Genomic DNA, 21,048 nt, shown 5'->3' with positions numbered 1-21,048 from the left:
TTAAATATTTTAATCGACTGACAGCCCTAATATTTATGCAACAGTGTGCCATTTACCAAACCTTGTATACTTTTTTTATTCAGCAGATTTCCCAATAAATAAAAAAAAGAGGTTTATTTTGACTACGACTTTACAAACAAAAATGAAATTGTCATAACAGCTATGGTGGGTTAATGTGGCTATTAGCACTTTAAGCACACAACTTGTCTTAAATGTTCATTCTGGAGATTATTGAAAAAATGACATGACACACTTAGTAAATAAGCATCAACTATGCTAGCACACATCCCCAGTAAAGTTCCCAGCTGTCTGGGACTAGCTCGAAGATGAAAAACAATAGATAAGAAAGGCTTGAGTTCCTGAATGCCTCGCTTTCCTACATGTTTGAACCATAAAGGAAAAGGGAGGAAAAAACAATATTAGCTTTGTAAATAAAAACTACTTTTTCCAAGGATTGCGTCCATGTATGACCTTGCCCTCCAGGATCAGGAGCTGAAATAGGAGGTAGAGGGCTTCATGTTGATGTGGGGGAGGTCAGGTGGTGCTGGTGAGAGGAGCTAGGGGACTGCGGTGCCTGTCCTGAGGAAAGACAAAAGGATAAAAAGTACAAGCATCACAATCAATGCAGAGGGATCATCATCAAGCATTAAACAAATACAATTTGTACTTTAAAAATAGTAGCACAATGCATGATGTCAAACCTTGGAAAGTATCTAGATATCCCTGCCCTAATGCCAAAGTAACTGGCAACTGAATATGTTTTGCCGTTTAATGTCTGGGAGCCCGACGCGAAGAGGGATCACCTTGAAGGTTACTTATCTTACTGCAACCTAAATCAGACCAACGGCTGCTTTTATAAATATAGCAGGCTACACAACAACTGCAAACAGTCATTATAGGCTTGTTTGTGATGTTGTGAGACAGACTTTTAAAATGGATTAAAAGGTTGGCACTTTTGAGCTTGTGTGCTTTTATTTTGAAGGACCGCAGTGTGCTACACTATTGTTTACGAATGTGACATACTGAAAAAACTCGCTAAACTCGTTTGGATAAGTCACGAGTTAGTTTACTGTTTGATACTTCATCACGTAAGCTCAGTCTGCGTGACTTTGCAGCTTTTGGTTAACCTGGAAATCATCTTGTTGTCATGGCGATAAGACTTTGTGGTGTTTTTATACTGGTTGCAGCTTCTATTCACGAATGTGGTGAGTATCGTTTGGTCAGCATTAACCTGTACTACAACTTCTTGCCGTGTCAAAATGTTACTGCGTTATTATTTTAAAACAGAAACAAAAAGGCATATTTGCACTTACTTACACTATCTCCAAAATCCCTTCTTTATGTATTGTTATTTTAATGTTTCTACACTCGCATATTAATGTGTATGTGTGTAGATGGGGTCCTGCGCTTCGCTTCCTACTATAAAGACCACATGGTGCTGCAGAAGTCTCCAGAGAGAGCTGTAGTTTGGGGCTATGGATCCGAGGGGGCACAGGTGAAATTCACCTTGTCAGGACAACACCAACAGAAAATCTCGCAGGCCACAGTGACAAACGGTGAGTAAAAGCATTTTATTTCCTATCTGATGTTTTTATGCTGACAACCAAAGGCTACCAAACAGGTTGAACTGATTGATCCTGTTGGGGAGTGATGTGAAAGAGACTGCATGCTCAGAGCTGTAACCATATCAGGAGCTGTTTCTACAACAAGGTGAAGGGAATGTCCTCTCCTGTCAGACTGAGGGACTCAGGTGAGCTAAAGGACTCTGAGTGTTTAGATAGTTAACTTTGGTCTAAGTTATCTCAGTGGGTCTCAAACGGTTTGGTCCAGATTTATGTAAACAATTATTTCCGAGGCACACCTTCATATGATCATTATAGTTATAAAACAATAAGAGAATAAATGAAAAACAGTTATGAAATACTATATGACAGTAAAACAAGAAAACAGTTTAAAAGGGGAGTGATTTGTAAAATATATAAAGTAAATCTGTTTACAGTTCTGTTTCATATGGGTGTTGACTGTTGAGAGATAGATCTCTTAATTTTGCTTTCAAAGTGCACCAGATTGATCCATTTAACTTCAATAGAGGATATTAGGTCCAACCCCCACTTATAAAAATAGCACTTTACCCCTGCTTACACCTATATGCCGTGAGCTGATTATCGAGCCTTCATTGTAACAAGTGTGTATAGATACTGTGTATGTGTGTGTGGGGAGTGTTGCAGTTGAACATTCCACTGTAGCGCCCGGAAATGTGTCATTATTACAGGGGCAGACGCACAGATCGTTTGATGCTTAACACTGGGGAAAAAAAGAGGCCAACTGTTTTCAAAGATATAAGAGAACAGATGAATGGAAAATGAATATATGATTATATACATATCTGTCCAAGTTATCAGATCTTATCTCACCCTCATTGTCATTCTACAAATCCCCACATACAACAGGTGCCCTAAATAAATACCATAAACACACCCATGTGACAATTACCAGAAATATTTGATTGATTGATTGATAAATGTATTTCGAACAAGTAAAATAAATAATTAAAAAACAAACAATTTTTCAGTGCATAGTCATGTAAGAGAAAACAAAACAAACTGACATTTACAACAACAACAACAGCATTAGCACCATAAACAGTCCCACATCTAGTGTTCGAAAAGGAGTGAGAAGAAGTATAACTTATTTAATCTCACCCCCTTGTCCCTAAATTATTTGATCAATTACCAATGTGTGTGGTGTTAACAAATAATGATAATAATAATAAAACAGTAACACAGGGTAACTTAGCATTGTGACTCCTACACTCAGAATTGATAGAATTGGAGGGATGAAACCCTCTTTAATGGTCACACATGCAGAGCACGCAACACACACAGTGAAATGTGTCCTCTGTTGATGGATGAGACACGAGCCAGCATGAAGTTGAGCTGATCACCGTTTATTCACTGACTGACAACAGATATACAACGAATCAGTATTACATTAGATATCCCTTACAGTGACTCACGTGGAACATTCACAAAAAAGGGAAGAGGAAACGTGAGGGACACAAAATTAAGGGGGAAGTCCCCACAAAAATAATCGCCTATACAGTGACTAAATTCTGGAGGTTCCGCTCACTGATTCTAGACCTAGTCAGGTATTGAACGTTTAATAAATAAAGAACACAGAATTATTAAATACAAAACACAGAATTTGTGTGATTATACTAAATGATTTATAAAGAAATATTTAACACTAAACACCACTGCATATTGTAAACTCTTACACCAGTACCAGGAGTCTAGTACTAGGAGCAGTGGGCATATATTGCACAGCGCCCGGGGACCAATGGGGAGTGGGGTGTTGTCCGGTGCCTTGCTCAAGGGCACCACATCAGGGCCCAGGATGTGAACTGGTACCTCTCCAAGTAGCATTCCACACTCCATATTATAGGTCAGTTCAGGGACTTGAACCGGCGACCCTACGGCTCCCAGTCCAAGCCTCTTACTTTTTTTTATTTTTATTTTTTATCTTTTATTATCAAAAATAGACATTTAACAGTTCATCACTATTACATAAAGTACTTACTGCATATAACAAAGACACACATTTAATATGTCATATAGCTTCATAATTTGTATGAAACGCATACAAAAAATGACATATACTGTCATTATTTAACTGAAAAGTAGTGTGTCTTATGTCACTTTTCAAAGTTGAAGCACAAAGCTCCCTCCTCATCCATCTCAATTAATTTGCTGCCATTTACAAAATCCTCACAAAATATGTCCTTTTTCACATGTATGAGAACAAGGTTTATGTCCCTTTTTGTTGTCCTCTTCATTATGTGCCACACGTCAGACATTTTACCCTCGAAATGGGCAATGTTCCTCCTTATCTGGACCGCACGCCTGGCGTGGCTCAGAACATAGTTTAATAGATTCACATTGCATTCATCCTTCTTCTCAATCACACCAAACAGCCACAGCTCCTTCCAATCCATTTCTCTCACATACCATTCATTCCAACATCTACCAATTAACTCTTTCATCCTTCCAAAAAAAACACCAAGCTCTCTACATTCAACAAACTCATGCAAACATGTTTCAACCTGGTCTCTACAAACATCACACTCTCTCTCAACAGTTTCCTCAAAATGACTAATTATCAGATTGTTAAACACCCTATTATGTCTCAACAAAAAATCAAAATGTTCACATTCAATACTGTTCCATTTAATTTTCACATTCTCCCACATTCTTCTACCAGTCAGACCTTTCACAACACTCGTCCATACTCTCTCTGATGCAGGTCTCCTAATAACATCCCCTTTTAACCATTTATACATATTTTTTGTTTTAACATCTTCTATTTTAACATTGACATCCTCTTTCCCCACATATAAATCAACCACACTCTCCTTTCCTATAACGATCTCACTCTCAATCATTGTTAACCATTCACTCGGCATTCCATCTTTGATTTCTTCCATCATTCGTTCAGCTGTCCCTGGATACATCACTTCATCTATTTCCCTAACCTCATCCACTATCACCTGTGCCTTCATAAAGCCTGGTACATACTCTAAAACTAAATCCTTAACCCTCCTCATCCCCGCTCTCCACATCGGCAGATTGAATAGGGAACACTTCTCATGAGTGATCCTTGGGTTAAGGAAGATCGGCTGCTCCCACACCTGCTGCACATTCACACACTCATACCTAACATACTTCAAAAACTCACCCCATGCACTCATTACTTCCATTTGATAAGCATTCAAACCTTTCAACATCCCCTTTCTTAGCACCATAAAAATAGCACTATCACCACATCCTCCACATTTATTTATTTGTTCCTTTAAGAATATTTTCCATAACTGATCTTCCTTATTTCCCAAATAGCGAACCATCATTTTAATCCTAATTGCTTTAATTTTCCTTCTTAAGTTTATCAGCTGTAAACCTCCATCCCTACACTCATTTTCTAACACTTCTCTAGCTATCCTTACCCCCCTCCCATCCCATATGAACTCACTAACTATCTTATCTATTTCATTCACTACACTATCCGGCACATCTAAAACCGTCATTATATAAAGTGCCCTACTCATGATTAACCCATTCACTACAGCTATCTTCCCCCTCAACTTAAGCCCCCTCATCTTCCAAAACCTCAACGTCTTCACTATTCCATTAATTAACTCTACATACTGTCTGTCCCTACCCTCCACATCTTTAATCCCCAAATTGATCCCCAACACCCTAAAATAATCCTTATTTTCCTTCAACCCTATATCACAAATCCTATCCCTCACCTGTCCTATGTACATAATCTCTGATTTATCTAAATTCACCCTAGCTCCTGATGCCCTACCATACAAACTGACTGTCTTCAACACTTCCCTAACACTTTCCCTATCTTTAACTGTAATGGTGGTGTCGTCTGCATACTGATAAACTAAACTAACCCCCCCTCCTGGCACCTCCACTCCTTTGATAAACCTGTTTTGCCGCAGCAGAGTCGCGAGGGGCTCGGCTGACAGCGCGTACAGCATTGCTGAGAGAGGGCATCCTTGCCGGACCGACCTCCCTAACTTAAACACATTGGTTACCACCCCATTAATTTTAACGCAACTGACTGCACTACTATAAATCCTCCTTACCCACCCTATTAATCTTTTCCCAAATCCTGCCTTCTCTAACACTCTATACAAAAATCCATGACTAACCCTATCAAAAGCTTTATTTAAATCTAAACTAACTACTATCCCACCTATACCCTCCTTCATGTGACTAATTGTGTCCCTAATACTACTAATAGTGTCACAAATATCTCTCCCTGGAATACTATACGCCTGTGTGTTTCCCACTACTGATTTTATAACCCTCTTAATTCTATTCGCTAACACCCGTGCTAGCACTTTATAATCCGTATTTAACATACTAAGTGGTCTATAGTTTTCTAATTTATTCCTATTTCCTTTCTTAAACAATATACTAATAATCCCTGTAGATATACCGGCCGGCAATTCATCCCTCTCCTCCAGGCTCCTGTACAGTTTAAGGAGTATTGGCGCCAGCCCCTCCCTAAACTCTATATAGAACTCGGATGTCAGACCATCTATCCCTGGACTCTTATTCCTACCTAACCCTGCTATAGCTAACTATATCTCCCCTAGTCCTATCTCCCCCTCACACATTTCCCTACCTTCATCACTCAACCTAGCTTCCATACTATCTATCACCTGTTCTAAGCTCTCCCTATCAATCTCTTCAGCCTCAAATAACTCCCTATAAAATTCCTCAACTCTCTCGGCAATCCCTACAAAATCTGATATTATTTCTCCTCCTTTTCCTTCAACCTGCTCTATATTATTCTTTCTCTAAAGCCAAAAAGAACCCTGTACTTTTCTCTCCTTCAACCGCATACCTAGTCCTACTTCTAACTATAGCACCTCTACATGTTCTCTTCTCTATCTCCCCCAGCTCATCCTTCAAACGACTATACTCATCCAGATCTCTCCCTATTTCTATATCTACCCTTTGAGCCTCTAAATGTAACTCTTCCCTAACCTTTTTCTCTTTCTCTCTTTCTATTTTATTCCTATTTTTACAAAATCCTATACTTATCCCTTTAATTTCATTTTTAAATCCCTCCCAACACACCCCCACATCCTCACCATTCAAACCTCCCCTTTTTTCCATACATTCTCTCACTTTAACTTTATATCCATCATCATTCAGCAGACAGGCATTTAGGCACCACACTCCTCCTCTTCCTTTCATCACTGTTCCAATGCAGAAACTCAAGATGTTATGATCACTCATGGCAGTATTCCTATACCCAATTCTGCCAATTTTCTCCCCTAAATTACTCCACACTAAATCTATTCTACTCTGTTTTAATATCCCTCCCACCACTTGATTCCTAGAAAAAACCCGCTCCCTACTGTTCCTTTCCCTCCACACATCCAGCAGCCCATTTGTCCCCATTATTGTTTTGAGAGCACCACGTGATGAATCACTATTAAAACCCATATTAACAGACACATCCAGTTTCGAACACCACACATTAAAGTCACCAACAATCATACATTTCCCCCCACATTTACCCTCCAACCCTTCAAAAAACTCCCTCCTCCTCCTTACCTCATTCGGTGCATATACGTTAACTAATCTAAAAGTTTCCCCCATACACTCGAACATTATCCCAACCATTCTCCCAACACCATCATCCTCAACTTTCCTTATATTCATTACCACCCCTGCTTTAATTAATATTGCCACCCCTCTATCACCCACACTCCCATTATTTACATACATTTCTCCCATCCACTCTTTCCTTACATCCTCCACACACCTCTCATCCCAATGTGTCTCCTGCAAGCATATAATGTCTGAGTCACATATCATTAAGGCCTGTTCTCTCCGGTCCTTGGACCTCAGCCCATTCCCATTGAAGGAGGAAATTGTCACCATTACCAGTGTTATGAAAGTTGTAATTGTATTCATTCATTCTATGACCTGCATTTCCTCAGCAGTCTGTCCCCCGTCTCCACCATCACCTCCTCCATCTCCTGCTCCCTCTCCTCCTCTCCTCCCACCGACAGCTCCTCCTCCAGCATCAGGTTTAGCTTCCACATCCGCATCAGCATCCGCATCAGCATCCGCACCCGGATCAACATCCACATCAGCATCCGCCTCAGTATCCGCCAAACCCTCACCACTCCTCGCAGCCTGTCCAGCATCCATAGCAGCAGGAACATCAGCAGCTGGAACAGCAGCAGCATTGGCTCCACTACTACACGCACCTCCGTCGTCTGCTTTCCCCTTCTTCCTCCCTCCGTCTCCTCCATCGTCAGCGGCAGCCGTATCAGCGGCTCTCTTTGCAGCAGCAGCAACAAATATAGCCGCAACAGCAGCCACAGCTTCTTTGTTTATCCTGCTCCCAGCCTCATCACTTCTGCCCTCTTCTTCACTCTCTTCCTGACTTCCACCCTCCTCTTCCTCAATTTCATTCTCAGCTGTTTTTTCCGCCTGGGCACTTCCTCTCCCCCTGGCTCCACTCGCCCCCTCTTCCCGAGCCACACAGTCCCGGGCATAGTGTACATTTATAGCATCTGAACTCAGGGCATTCTTTATATAAATGCCCTGGCCTTATGCACAACCTGCAGACCGGTACTTGTTTATCGTGGATCACCCTGAAGTACTCCGGACCCTCGAGAGTATCAAATCTGGTTGAGTACGGGAGTGACGTTACTTCCTTGTTGAACTTCACCCGCAGGAACCTCGTCCCATCTGCAACCTCTGTGCCTGGCCACACTCTTCTCTTGATTGCCGAGACAGGCAGAACCCCCCACATTGCCAATCTGCCTTTAATTGTGGTATCCAAAATGTAAGCCGGTATGTTAAGGAATGATACTGTAAGTTCTTTTATCATACAGTCTCTGCCCCGCACCATGGCTCCGTTTATCCTTATCCCATCCATTATTTTATTTTTTCCTTTTTCATCAGCCATTGTCACTTCATATAGGCCATCTCCTTTCACCCTGCACCCCATCACCACTCCACATTCTTTTTTAACTCCTTTTAGCAGATCCATTACAGATACCACTGCTTTTCCGCTTTCCACCGCCACCACCACAGTAAGCTCTTTTTTATATTTCTCCTCTTCCACCACCCTCTCCAGCTCCTCTCTCACCTCTTTTTGTTCCCCTACTCCTGTTTTTCCTTTTTGTCCGCTCGTATTCTCGTTGTCATTGTCCTTTCCTTGTTCATTCACAGTTTTTCCATCCCTCTCCACACTCCGCTGTAATGTGTCAATGTCCGTGATCCGTGACGCAGTCGATAAAGCCATTCCAGTTTTCGTTGCCAGTATATCCATCAAAACGAAAAACACACAGGTCGGGGGAAACCCCCAGACAGCAAGGCTGTTTGGGGGGGGGGAACTACGAACAAAAAAACAAACTATACGTTGGACGAAACAAACGAGATTCACACACAAACAAACAATTCACTTCTCTCCTTCCGGGACCAACCACGCACGTAGGCTCGCAGTCCAAGCCCCTACTGACTGAGCCACTGCCAGACACTTCGAAAGTTTTGACGTTTCTTCCGGCTGGAAATTAGAAGAGCCCTAAGTGTCACTGACTATCTTTACAGGTATCTGGCGAGTTGATATAATAAGAGACAAAGTGTCACAGCTTTCATTTCATAATTTGGTCTCAAAAACTGGCTCAGGTTACATGACAATGAGGGAGTCCATGCTTAATATAAAATAAATATTGACAATTAACAATGCGGTGGGGAGATTGATGGATGTGTGTGACTGTGGTGCTGAAGGTGACTGTCTTTACAGGTACCTGGCGGGTCACTCTAGACCCTGTTGAAGCTGGAGGTCCCTACAATGTGACAGCAGCCGTGCAGAACATCACAGCTGTTCTGACAGACGTGCTGTTTGGAGACGTTTGGCTGTGCGGAGGGCAGAGCAACATGTTGTTTGAAGTATCTGGAGTATTTAAAGTTAGTTAACTATTTATTTGAGATTGTGTGTGTGTGTGTGTGTGTGTGTGTGTGTGTGTGTGTGTGTGTGTGTGTGTGTGTGTGTGTGTGTGTGTGTGTGTGTGTGTGTGTGTGTGTGTGTGTGTGTGTGTGTGTGTGTGTGTGTTACATTAACTATTTAATTTATTCTCCAAAAGATTTTCAATGCATCAGAGGAGCTGAAGCGTGCAGCACATTATCCTCATGTGAGGACTTTTATGGCATCCCAGAAAAAGAGTGAAACTGAGCAAACTGATTTGATTGACATCCAAATTCCCTGGTCTGTGCAGCCAGCAAGTGGGTTGAATTAGTGTTTTATTTGTTTTATTATAAAATGGTTTAAATGTGTGTGTGCATCTTAATTGTTTAGGTGGTTTACTTAAAGGTGGGGTAGGAAATTTTGGAGAAACCAGCTCGAGTGCGCTAGAATTTGAAAATACACAACCGGAAAAAATCTGCCACTTCCTTACAGAGCCCCTCCTCCAACACACACGAACGCGCACATGACCAATGAGGGCACGAGATAAGTTTGTGCACAGATGGAAGGCTGACAGGCAGGTAGGCCATCCAGTTATTTTAGCCGGGCCGGCTAAAATGATTGGTCGTGCTTTTTACAGTACTACGGCTTCCACAGATGACATTTTTTAATGGATTTTTTGTCAAAGCACTTAAGATATTCATTGCTATCGGGATGTTAAGAGCATTCCATGGAATATAACAAAAAGTGTATCTCGAGCCGGTTTCTCAAACTTACCTACTCCACCTTTATCTGGAACTGAGCCTGATTTAAATGCTTTGTAATAGAAACATGTATACACATACACATTTATCCAACTAGTGAATTGTTAGGTTAAAACCTGTTGAACCCCATCGACCCGCCCCTGGGCGGAAAAACGCGTCATCTGCAGGAAACAGCGTCTGAGGGCTTCTTAATATTTAATAAACTATGAATGTTTTATATCCATGTAACGGGAAGAAACTCAGCTAACTGATCATTTTATTTGTACTTTGCAAAAAAAAACACAAAGCTAACGCTGACCCTCTGAATTAGCCATGAGCGAAAGAATGCTAACGGCGACTGCACAGAAACTCACTCATAACACCCTTATTACTTATCGTAACTGCACATCCAACCCCTCGATTAGCATCGTGAGAAGACACAGAATCGACAGGTGTCTATATCATCACTCCATGATAAGAACTCGCAACAAAAAAAGACATCAAAACACGTGGCGCTAGGTAGCGAACACGGCAATATGTCTTACCTGTGTCGTTTTCTGATCAAAAGTCGTGTTCAATGGCATTAAAACGAGAAAAAACGCGGCTGAAGGTTAATCCATAGGTTAATCCAGTGGTTCCCAAAGTGGGGGGCAAAGTGTCAGAGGCATGACAGGGGGGGGCGCGAGAGACCAGGAGGAAAAATGTTTATTAAAAAAAATAAAAAAAAGATAAAGAAAATAAAAAATCATAATTTGAAAAATTATTGATTCGAAAATAATATGATACAGTACGGTACTATTACGTCTGTGTTTCTGTGTTTCATTAAAGCTTGGCTCTGTGTGTGTGTGGAACGAGCCATTTTGTGTGCGTGCGCGAGCGAGAGAGAGAGAGAGCGCAACGGTACCGGAGATCGTTGTTGTTAGCTTCTGGTGCTAGCGAGCAACGCTAACGGATATAAGGAGTTTTTTCAACAACAAAGTGGAGGAGAGTCCTCTCCTGTCAGACTGAGAGACTCAGTGAGCTAAAGGACTCTCAGTGTTATCTCAGTGGGTCTCAAACGTTTTGGTCACCATTAATGTAAACAATTATTTCCGAGGCACACGTTTATATGATCATTATAGTTATAAAGAAATAAGAGAATAAATGAAAAACAGGTATGAAATACTATATGACAGTAAAAAAAGAATAAAGTTTAAAAGGGTGATTTGTAAAATATCCATAAAGAAAAAGTAAATCTGTTTACAGTTCTGTTTCATATGGGTGTTGAGAGAGGTATCCATAGATCTCTTCATTTTGCTCTCAAAGTGCACCAGATTGATGCATTTAACTTCAATATTTAAAAATTAATCTTCCCGGGGGAGCTTGCCCCCGGACCCTCCTATGTGAGGTCCACACACCACCACCTATAAAAATAGCACTTTACCCCTGCTTACACCTATATGCCATGAGCTGATTATCGAGCCTTCATTGTAACAGTCGCGGGTATATTGTGTATATGCGTGGGGATTGTTGCAGTAGAAAATTCCACTGTAGCGACCGGTACATTAATGGGAAACCCTAAATGTTTGAGCACCCTCTATGAAACGTCAAGCTACCCCACAGCACCCCCAACATAAATCTCTGGCGCCGCCACTGAGCCTGACTTATGTTGGGGGGGCCTGACTTTTTTTTTTCTCCATAGGGGCGGCCTGACAGAAAAAGTTTGAGAACCACTGGGTAAATCCAATGTGTCTGTCACTTTGAACAATTATTGATAATCCATAATTCCATTTTTAGGCAAAAATCGGAGAATAAAAATGAGCTGCTAATGGTAGCCACCAGAGGTTAGCGCAGCTTCCGGTTTTTCTACGCGTCACTCTCACTCGATTCCATTGTCTCTGACGGTTAAAAAGAGATGTCAATCACCAAAATCGACCAAGGGGGGCCAGAAATATGGAAAATCCACCCAAATGACCCCAGAAGTGTTTTGTTTTTTTGCTCAATGATTAACATACAATTGTATTTTCCAGATCTGGCAGGATTCTCTGCAGTGTGCTGGCTCTTTGGGCGTAATTTGTATGATAAGCTGCAGTACCCCATAGGACTGGTGGAGTCCTGTTGGGCGACCACACCTATCGAAGCCTGGTCCTCTGCAAGAGCACTACAGCAGTGTGGACTGCTACATGAGTCAAAAAGCAGGTACAGAATCATTTACTGTATCGATTCTCAAATCACATTGATATTTAATTCAATGTTTACACGCATAGATTAACCCAGTCAATGTTTTATTTCCTTTGCAAAGATATATGCCCTCTTGCTAGTGCCCTTCCAACGTATTGCTATGATATTGGGTGATAGACTTGTATATATTTAAATGCGGATCCCACTATTCTGATTACATAAAACTTAAACCTTATGGGTAAATGTTACAGTTTTCCAAAACAGCTAGTTGAACAGCTGTATTTGCCATATTCAAGCCTAAACTCTGAACCTAACCTGGTCCGGGGCAGCGTAAGTTTCCATGGTTATTTAGCTAGGTTAAAAGACAGCCACCTTCGTAGTACGGAAAATAGGGTCGACATACATCACTAACCCTCTAATCTGGCTTCGTATTATACCTCTCAAGGCAAACAATTTCTAAGGCAGGAAAAAATATAAAGACAGGAAATAAAACCAGACAAGCACAAAGAGAAAATACATTTGAAGATAAACAAGAAACATTCAACTCAAAAAGATCATTTCATTTTCTCATTTGAACATTTTACACAATCTTCTAATGCAAGTGTAATACATTTTCTCCTGCTCTCAACCGAATTGTTGTTACTTTTAGAAAACGTTATCTCACACCTAAAGATAATTCAGTCTTGTGGAATGCAATGATCCACCCGCTGCTCAACATGACCATCAAAGGAGCCATCTGGTACCAAGGTAGGACGGGCTGCATGTATCAGGTGTTCAGTATAACCAACACGTTACGCATCTAAAAGTGTTGTTTTCGTGTTGCGTCTCTAAGGGGAGTCAAATTATATCTATCATCAAAAGAAGTACAGCTGTTCCTTCCCTGCTATGATTGATGACTGGAGGATGGCATTTCATCAGGGCTCAGGCGGGCAGACAGCTCCCGATTTCCCTTTTGGATTTGTCCAGGTATGTTAGTTTCAGTAGTTTAGTTTAAAAAGCACAATTACACCACACTATATTTTGGTCTTTACTTTATCACTTAAAAAATATAATTCTTTCAAAAATATTTATCAATCAGTTTTCAAAATCCACACACAAATTATAACATTTACATAAATAATATCCACTGCCCAGCACTTATTTAAACATGAAAAAACGAAATGTGTTAAAGTTGGTTTAATTTTGTATTCATTCCTCCCCCCAAATAGAAAAAAACTACGGAGCCCCTAAAGAGACCTGAAACAAAAATTAAATTAAAAAAAGTCGGGATAACAGGAAAGTTTCTCGTAAGCAAGACTTACTTTCTCGTTACCATGAGAAAGTTTCCAGTGAAAAGGAAATAGCACACAGGAGACCGCCATTTAATTGCAGAATGTTATGTTTGGAAATGACAGCAGTACATACTGTACATTATTGGAATTTTATTTCGAACTCTTGACTTCATTTTAAGGACATTTCGGCTGGGGGTGTGCAGCTATTTGTTTAAGCATCGGATCGGCAAATTAGGAGAGTCTGTAAACCAGTCTGCCTTGATCTACGAATTCATGTCAGTGACTCTCACAGTGCCTGCTGCCCACAGCAGTTTTATAGAAAGAAAACCTCATTCACTCAATGAACTCGCTGCAGCATCAGGAGCTAGCGGGACTAATAACACAGCAGCCTCCGAGAAGTACAGCACCAGCGCCCAGTGCCTTTTATGCACCGCCATACCTACGTTTACCTTCATTAGATCAGCTAAAGAGAGACTGCAGGCTGCCACCACTTTAACCACATACACTTCTACAAACATCAAACTGCCCAATTATTTGCTCTAAGGAGGAGGTGTCCGGTCACAATGGCGCATTATGGGTGTCTGTTTCTGCTCAGCTCCACTTTGTGTGTATGACGTGTGTGTCCGGCACCGGCATTTTTTTTCAATGGATATTATGATACTGTGACATTTGAGTAGCGGCGCCCATAAAAGTGAAGTAACCACAGACACTTGTCATGTTCATGGACTCGCAGGAGTACTTTACTGCTGAATGAATACTGAGGGAAACATTGTTTATTTGCCTTTGTTTTTGTTAAATAAAATAAAAAACCTGGCGTTTTATAGTTTCAGGGGGAACACTAATCCATGATTTATTTGCACTTCCAGCTGAGTACCTGGAAAAAGAATTCCAAAAGTGACGCCTATCCGAATATCCGCTGGCACCAGACAGCAGATACCGGCTTTGTCCCAAATTCCCGGATGCAGAACACTTTCATGGCTGTGGCTATGGATTTACCAGATGAAACATCTCCCTATTACCCGTAAGAAATGTCTTAACATGAACTTGTAGAATATGAACCTGTACAACACCAGGGAGCATTATTTTGCTTTACAAGTATTTGGAGATACCTTTGTATGATTTGCATAGATTGTTGATTTGCTAATGGAAACACATAAACAACAACTCTTTCATGTAGCTGTTTTTTTGCACTCATAAGCTTTACAATATGTAAAACATGTAAGGGATAATGTGCAGCGAGGCGGTCATTATGGGTAAAAGAACACCCGACAGGCTGATCGGGAGCCTGACGCGAAGCGGAGGGAACTTGATCAGCATGAATCAGAGAACCCTTGATCAGCATGAATTCAGAGCATGAATTCATAGAACCCTACTGTGCTCTCCAAATATATAAAAATTAATATTAAAATCCTCCATGTCTCTCTTAGACGGTAGACAACGGAAAACTAAAGACAAACAAACAGTTTGAAAAGCAAACTGCATGCAAACTGCATGCAAACATGCAAACTGTATACAGTTAAATCGACCGGACTTCTTTCGGCAAATGTGAGCGTCCTTAACAACGGTCAATAAATCCTTGACAGCGGTCTGTACTACTGGATTAACAACATGTCACGTGTTCTGAATTGACCAATCAGAATCGAGTGTTCAACTAAACCATGTAATAATCCCTTTTATTCATCAAGGCCTGTGCATCTCCCTCAGGAATATATTGACAAGAATTACATTTAAATGTATCTCTAAAGAAAAGAGGTGAAAAAGTTCAATGCTATTTTTAAACATCATCGGGTTTGACCTTTTAGATATAATTCAAAATAATAATAATAATAATACGTTTGGCAATTTAAATAATATGAGGAATAAGGTCACACGTGTTCATAACGGTTTCGCATGATGTTTTGTAAAAAGGCTATTTTTGAGGAAATTATTATTGTTTTGTTTTAGGATCCATCCCCGAGACAAGCAGGACGTAGCCTTCAGACTGTCATTGGGAGCAAGGGCAGTGGCGTATGGTGAGCAGGACGTGGCCTTTCGTGGACCTTTCCCAAGCCAAATCCTGTCCACTCCAAAGTATCTCGAGGTTACCTACGACCAAGAAGTCTCTGTCACTCCGTCTGAAAACATCTTTGAGGTAAGGCTGGCAGCGGCACAGTCTGTGTAGGTTATGTCCGATATTCACTGCTGGCTTTATTTAATATGCTAACAAATAATAGCTCATTATATAAGGCTGATGTTTGGTCCGATAATTGCTAAATAAATAAATGTTTACTTTTTAAGATCTGCTGCTCAGAGAGTGAGTCTCCATGGGATCTTCAGGCTCATTGGGTTCTAGCTCCCATCATGCAGTGGGGTCCGACCACTGTCCAGTTATCTACCAGCTTGTGTTCTCCCACTGAACAAGTAGCTGCTCTGCGGTATGCATGGAGAGACTGGCCCTGTGACTTTAAAGCCTGTCCAATCTACAGCGCCAGTAAGATTTTACCTGCTCCGCCTTTTATTTCCACCAACCTCCAGCCAAAGGATGATGGAATGTAAGGAGGAGCTGTCAACAAAATGTACCAGGTGATTGTAACTAAGTCAAACTCAGCTAATGTTGTTTTCACCTATTTAAAGGGAATGAAAGAAAGATGTTTTCATTTGTACTTAATGGTCATTTTGTTTTGATTGTTTTCCTTGTTTGGATTGATGTAACACTAGACAATAAATATGGGTAGGAAGTAGCTAATAATTGTCTGTTGTCTACATATATAAAGGCAGTGAAAGCATTTAGAGGAAATAAGTTGCTGTACTTGATTGTCAGTTTCTTTAGATTTTTCGGATTCTTGTTTGGATTGATAAGACATTAGATATTTCATTTGGGTGGGTATGAGTGAATTGATTATTCTCAGAGAGGGCAGTATTTACTCCGTATCAGAATAGAGATTAAAACCATTACACTAATGATGCTATGCAATGATTTAGTTGGAAAGTTTTAAAGTTCTGTCATTCTGGTGGGACACATTTTATTTGAACAAAAGAATGTTCCACAAATAAATGTCAAATCAACAACTTACTTTGTCTGGGTGTGCTTCATTCAATGCCGGCGTTTTGTCTCAAAGTAAAACACATGGAAATACTCTACTGTGTTTCAAATGGAAACAAAATGTGAACTATAACTTACTGTAAACATAGGATACAATGGTAATGCTCCGTTCACAGCGGACGCGATGCGATGTTTGGGGGCGGCGCGATTACATGTAAAGTCAATGCAGAGACGCGGACAGACGCAAATTCGCTCCGACGGCGAGCATGAAGCGGTGGACGCGGCGCGAATCACGCGATTGAGGCGATTGAACGGTGCCTTCAATTTTTTCAACTCGAGCTTCAAATTCACGTGACGCGTTCTCGCGGAAGCCAATCAGCGGTGAGGATCTCAGCCTGCCGTCACTGACGTTCAACCACACAACATCAGCCGTTAGCTGTTAGCAGTTAGCACACAGAGCTCACAGCTCCTCATATCTGTTCAGAAACTGGACAAAAGTTAAACAAGTACAAACCACAGACTGTCTGTGTCATGGCGAATACAGTCGCTGGTTTATTTATGTCTGTAGGTCGTTGTTATGAGTGTGGAATGAGCATATACAACGTTAGCTTAGCCTGGTCGACCCGATCTTCATTCAGAAAACAAGCATTTTAAAAGATTTTTCGCCTGCCGTCTTGTCTGCAGACTTGTCAAGCATTAATTCATGGTTTTTACTAACCGGTATCAGTATGTTGTTACTTCGGCATAATTTATAAACGTGTATTACAATTTAATCACGGTAAAATATGTTCATGTTGTTGTAGTTGTAGCTCCCGAGCCAGCGCGTCTTGTTTGAATGATGCGAGTAAACACAGCTGGCAGCCGCGGTGAAACTCGAGCGTTTAGAGCGATGCGATAGGAGCGATTAGAGCGAAGCGAATATTCGCATCGCGTCCGGTGTGAACGCAGCATAAGTTGTCAAGAGGCAAAACTTGACTCATTGTCATGGTTTACACGTTACCAAAAAATACAATTGTAATATCTTGCATTTGGGAAACATTTTGGAAAATGGGTTGACTCTAATAATCATTGTAACTACATGACCCATGTATAAAATGTCATTGTTTGGGAGATTCTTCATGTAACATTTCACATGTGTTCACAATGCTGTTGTGGTATGCTGTATAAAGATGAGACAAATAATCTATATTATATGAGTTTTATAATATTCCAAAAACATACAAACATTGACACAAAAAAAGCAACATCCATTCGGGATACACCTAAAACTTCTTCACTATGATTGTAAAATCCAATTTAAATTATTTGGGTAATGAAGCTCTTTCGGCATTTTTTACTGATTCCTTTATTTAGTGTTGTGTTGGCCACATGTAATTATCTCACTGCAACCTAAATCAGACCAACGGCTGCTTTTACAAATATAGCAGGCTACACAACAACTGCAGGCAGTCATTAGGCATAGGCTTGTTCGTATTGGACCAAGGTACGTTTTAACCGTTTGTTTTTTAGTTCTATAATTGAAACAAAAAAAAAAGCAGAAACGGGTCGTTTTTTTGTTTTTCAATTTTGCCCCAAAACGAAAAAACGGAAATTCAGCTCGTTTTTTTCGTTTTTCTGTTTCTAATGGCGCATTTCCACTACACAGCCTCGCTCGGCCTCGCTCGGTATGGCTAGGCCTCGTTAGGACTGGCTCACTTTATGGCGCATTTCCATTACAGTTTAGGAACTGGGGTAGTATCTATAGTAACGCAGTGTAGGCGGAGCCGTGACGTCATCTTCAATGAGAACCCCAGAAAAACAACACAGCCGTTAGCTGTTAGCACTCAGAGCTCACAGCTCCTCATATATGTTCAGAAACTAGACAAAAGTTAAACAAGTACAAACCACAGACTGCCTGTGTCATGGCGAATACAGTCGCTGCTTTATTTATGTCTGTATAGGCCGTTGTTGTGAGTGTGGACGGTCGGAGCATATACTGCGTTAGCTTAGCCAATCCCCATTTAGAAAACACGCATTTTAAAAGGTTTTTCGCCTGCCGTCTGTCTGCAGACTTGTCAAAGCATTAATTCATGGTTTTTACTAACCGGTATCAGTATGTTGTTACTTCGGCATCATTTTGAAACGTGTATTACAATTAAATCACGGTCAAATATGTCCATCTTGTTGTAGTTGTAGCCCCCTTGCCAGCGATTCTCTCTCTAGTTTAGCATACTCAGCCCGACTCAGCCTCGTTGTCTCTGGCCCTAGACCCACGATTTTATGAGGCCAGAAAAACTGTGAATTAGGACCCGCCGGCCGGTACTAGGCCAAGTGGAAACGCAACCAAAAACGGGCCGCTGACGTCACAGCCCTCTTAAACCGTGCTCCGCGCTGTAGTGGAAATGCGCCATTACTGTTAAAACAAGTATACCACTCAATGTTTCGTTTCCATAGGTGGGTGGGTCTCCAGTGCCTCCTTGCTTCTGATTGGCTAGTTTGCCATATGCTTGCGCTGTACTCTTCAAAATAAAGGTTAATACTCTTTGCCTAGACCACACGTGTCAAACTCAAGGCCCGGGGGCCAAATCAGGCCCGTGGTGGATTTAATTTCGGCCCGCAGGATAATTTTTAATTACTATTAGATCTGGCCCGCCGGTATATGGCACGCACACCTTCACCCAATCCTGAGGATTTCCTCAGCTCAGAGCCTGACCCCAAACATTGATGAACTTGCACCCAAGATGAGATGCCAAGTATCTGGCTTGAACTAGCATCACAGAGCAGCAAACTGGGTTTCAATGGATGTTTCCTTCTGCCCTTTTTTTCTTGCGACAACAGGGCATGTTTGGTTTTTTCTTCGAGGGAAATTGTTTTTTTGAAGCTGTTGTTGGCCTGTGGAAAAATGTAATCGTAAGAAATGACTCCGGAAAATCTGCATATAGAGCCATAAGAAATGAATGCAACTAATTATTTAATGTTTAATGTTGTTTTTATAGGCAATAATTTAAGCTTTGTTAGTGCAGGTTTAATATGTGCAATAAGTTATTTCAATACGTTTTGCAATAAACATTGAACCAGTCCGGCCCTCGACTAGTACCGATTTTAAAATGTTGGCCCACTGTGTATTTGAGTTTGACACCCCTGGCCTAGACAGTACAGTGCGTGTTTGCACGAATATACATTGAATATATGGCTACATGCAAAACATACAGAAGACAGTCTGTCCGTGGGTGCGTATGTGTGTGCGCGTCTGTCGGTCTGTTGGTCTGTCTGTCTGTCTGTCTGTCTGTCTCGCGATCTGTCTATCTGGCTGTCTGTCTTGCACTGTCAGCCATGAATCCCTATCTTATAAAGTATGAGTATCTCTCTGTTTGATGTTACTGACACTGCTGAATTGATGCGGCTGTATTTCCCGTTTGCGTGATCAAGTCAGCATCAAGGTTTTTTTCTTCAAATCTATATTAAAATAGCTTGGAGGTTGAGGATTGATAAATACTATTTAGAGTACTTTTACTGTGTACTCTGTCAAACTCCCCTGTTGAGTACAATAATGCATGTTTTCTGCTATCTTTGATGAGAGATAAAATGTTTGCCATAAATTCTTAATGAGAGTGATACTGTTTGACTCAGTATACTAATTTAACTACACCAAGTACTTTTTCAGGTATTCTTTTTCAAATTCCCCTCCTTAGTACAAGAATGCATCTTAAATAAAAATGTGTCATTCGACTTATATTGTTGGACAGACTATTTTAAGAGGATATGGTAGACATGATATCAGCACTACTTCCAGTCAGCACTCCAGCAGCAGCTTTTACCCCTTGGGAAATCTTCAGAGAATATCCTGCATAGCTGGTCAATCCTTCAGCAAAGTGACACACCCTGTCACTCTTGTTGGCCTCTTATGATGATGCTGTCTTAACCTTTAACAGCCAGCGCCACCATTTGGTAGAGCACATTTTGTGTTTTGATATCTTGTTGAAAAATAAATAAAAAAGTGTAACTCCATCTGATTCAGCCAGCTCTATCGTTTGGTTGACATGTTATGCACAAAACAACCTCTAGATGTCACTGTGGTTCGAACAGAATGCCCTTCAGCTAGCTTCCACTGAAGAAGTTGGCATGCTAAAAATCACTCCTGAAGAAATCACTCTTTGGTCAACTTTTGTAAGGTAACCATATCATTTTTGACATATTTTAGTGTCAGAGCACTTACTGAACAGAATTATATAACTTGATGCACAAAACATTTTTGTAACAAGGGTGTAATTATTTTTTTTAAATATGCTCAACCAACCGGTCGAATTGGCCTTCATATTGTAAACTAGCAATACGACTTTTTCAGAGTTTCAGAGGTGTTTTCCAA

The 21,048-nt window shown here is 40.9% G+C and overlaps 1 protein-coding gene across 1 annotated transcript; it reads left to right on the top strand.

Annotated features, from left to right (window-relative positions):
• Nucleotides 1-1,016: 1,016 nt before the first annotated feature.
• LOC117470152 (sialate O-acetylesterase-like) lies at nucleotides 1,017-16,733 on the top strand. Its single transcript, XM_034114736.1, has 10 exons — nucleotides 1,017-1,205; nucleotides 1,395-1,556; nucleotides 9,349-9,512; nucleotides 9,689-9,827; nucleotides 12,260-12,428; nucleotides 13,060-13,157; nucleotides 13,243-13,376; nucleotides 14,548-14,702; nucleotides 15,626-15,812; nucleotides 15,959-16,733. The coding sequence occupies exons 1-10, from the start codon at nucleotides 1,148-1,150 to the stop codon at nucleotides 16,214-16,216; spliced, it is 1,524 nt and encodes a 507-aa protein (XP_033970627.1). The 5' UTR covers nucleotides 1,017-1,147; the 3' UTR covers nucleotides 16,217-16,733.
• The last annotated feature ends 4,315 nt before the right edge of the window (nucleotides 16,734-21,048 follow it).

Source organism: Trematomus bernacchii, unplaced genomic scaffold, assembly GCF_902827165.1.
Source record: "Trematomus bernacchii unplaced genomic scaffold, fTreBer1.1, whole genome shotgun sequence".
NCBI lineage: Eukaryota > Metazoa > Chordata > Actinopteri > Perciformes > Nototheniidae > Trematomus > Trematomus bernacchii.
The sequence above is the reverse complement of the archived record's forward strand: the minus strand, read 5'-3'. Positions and strand labels throughout refer to the sequence as shown.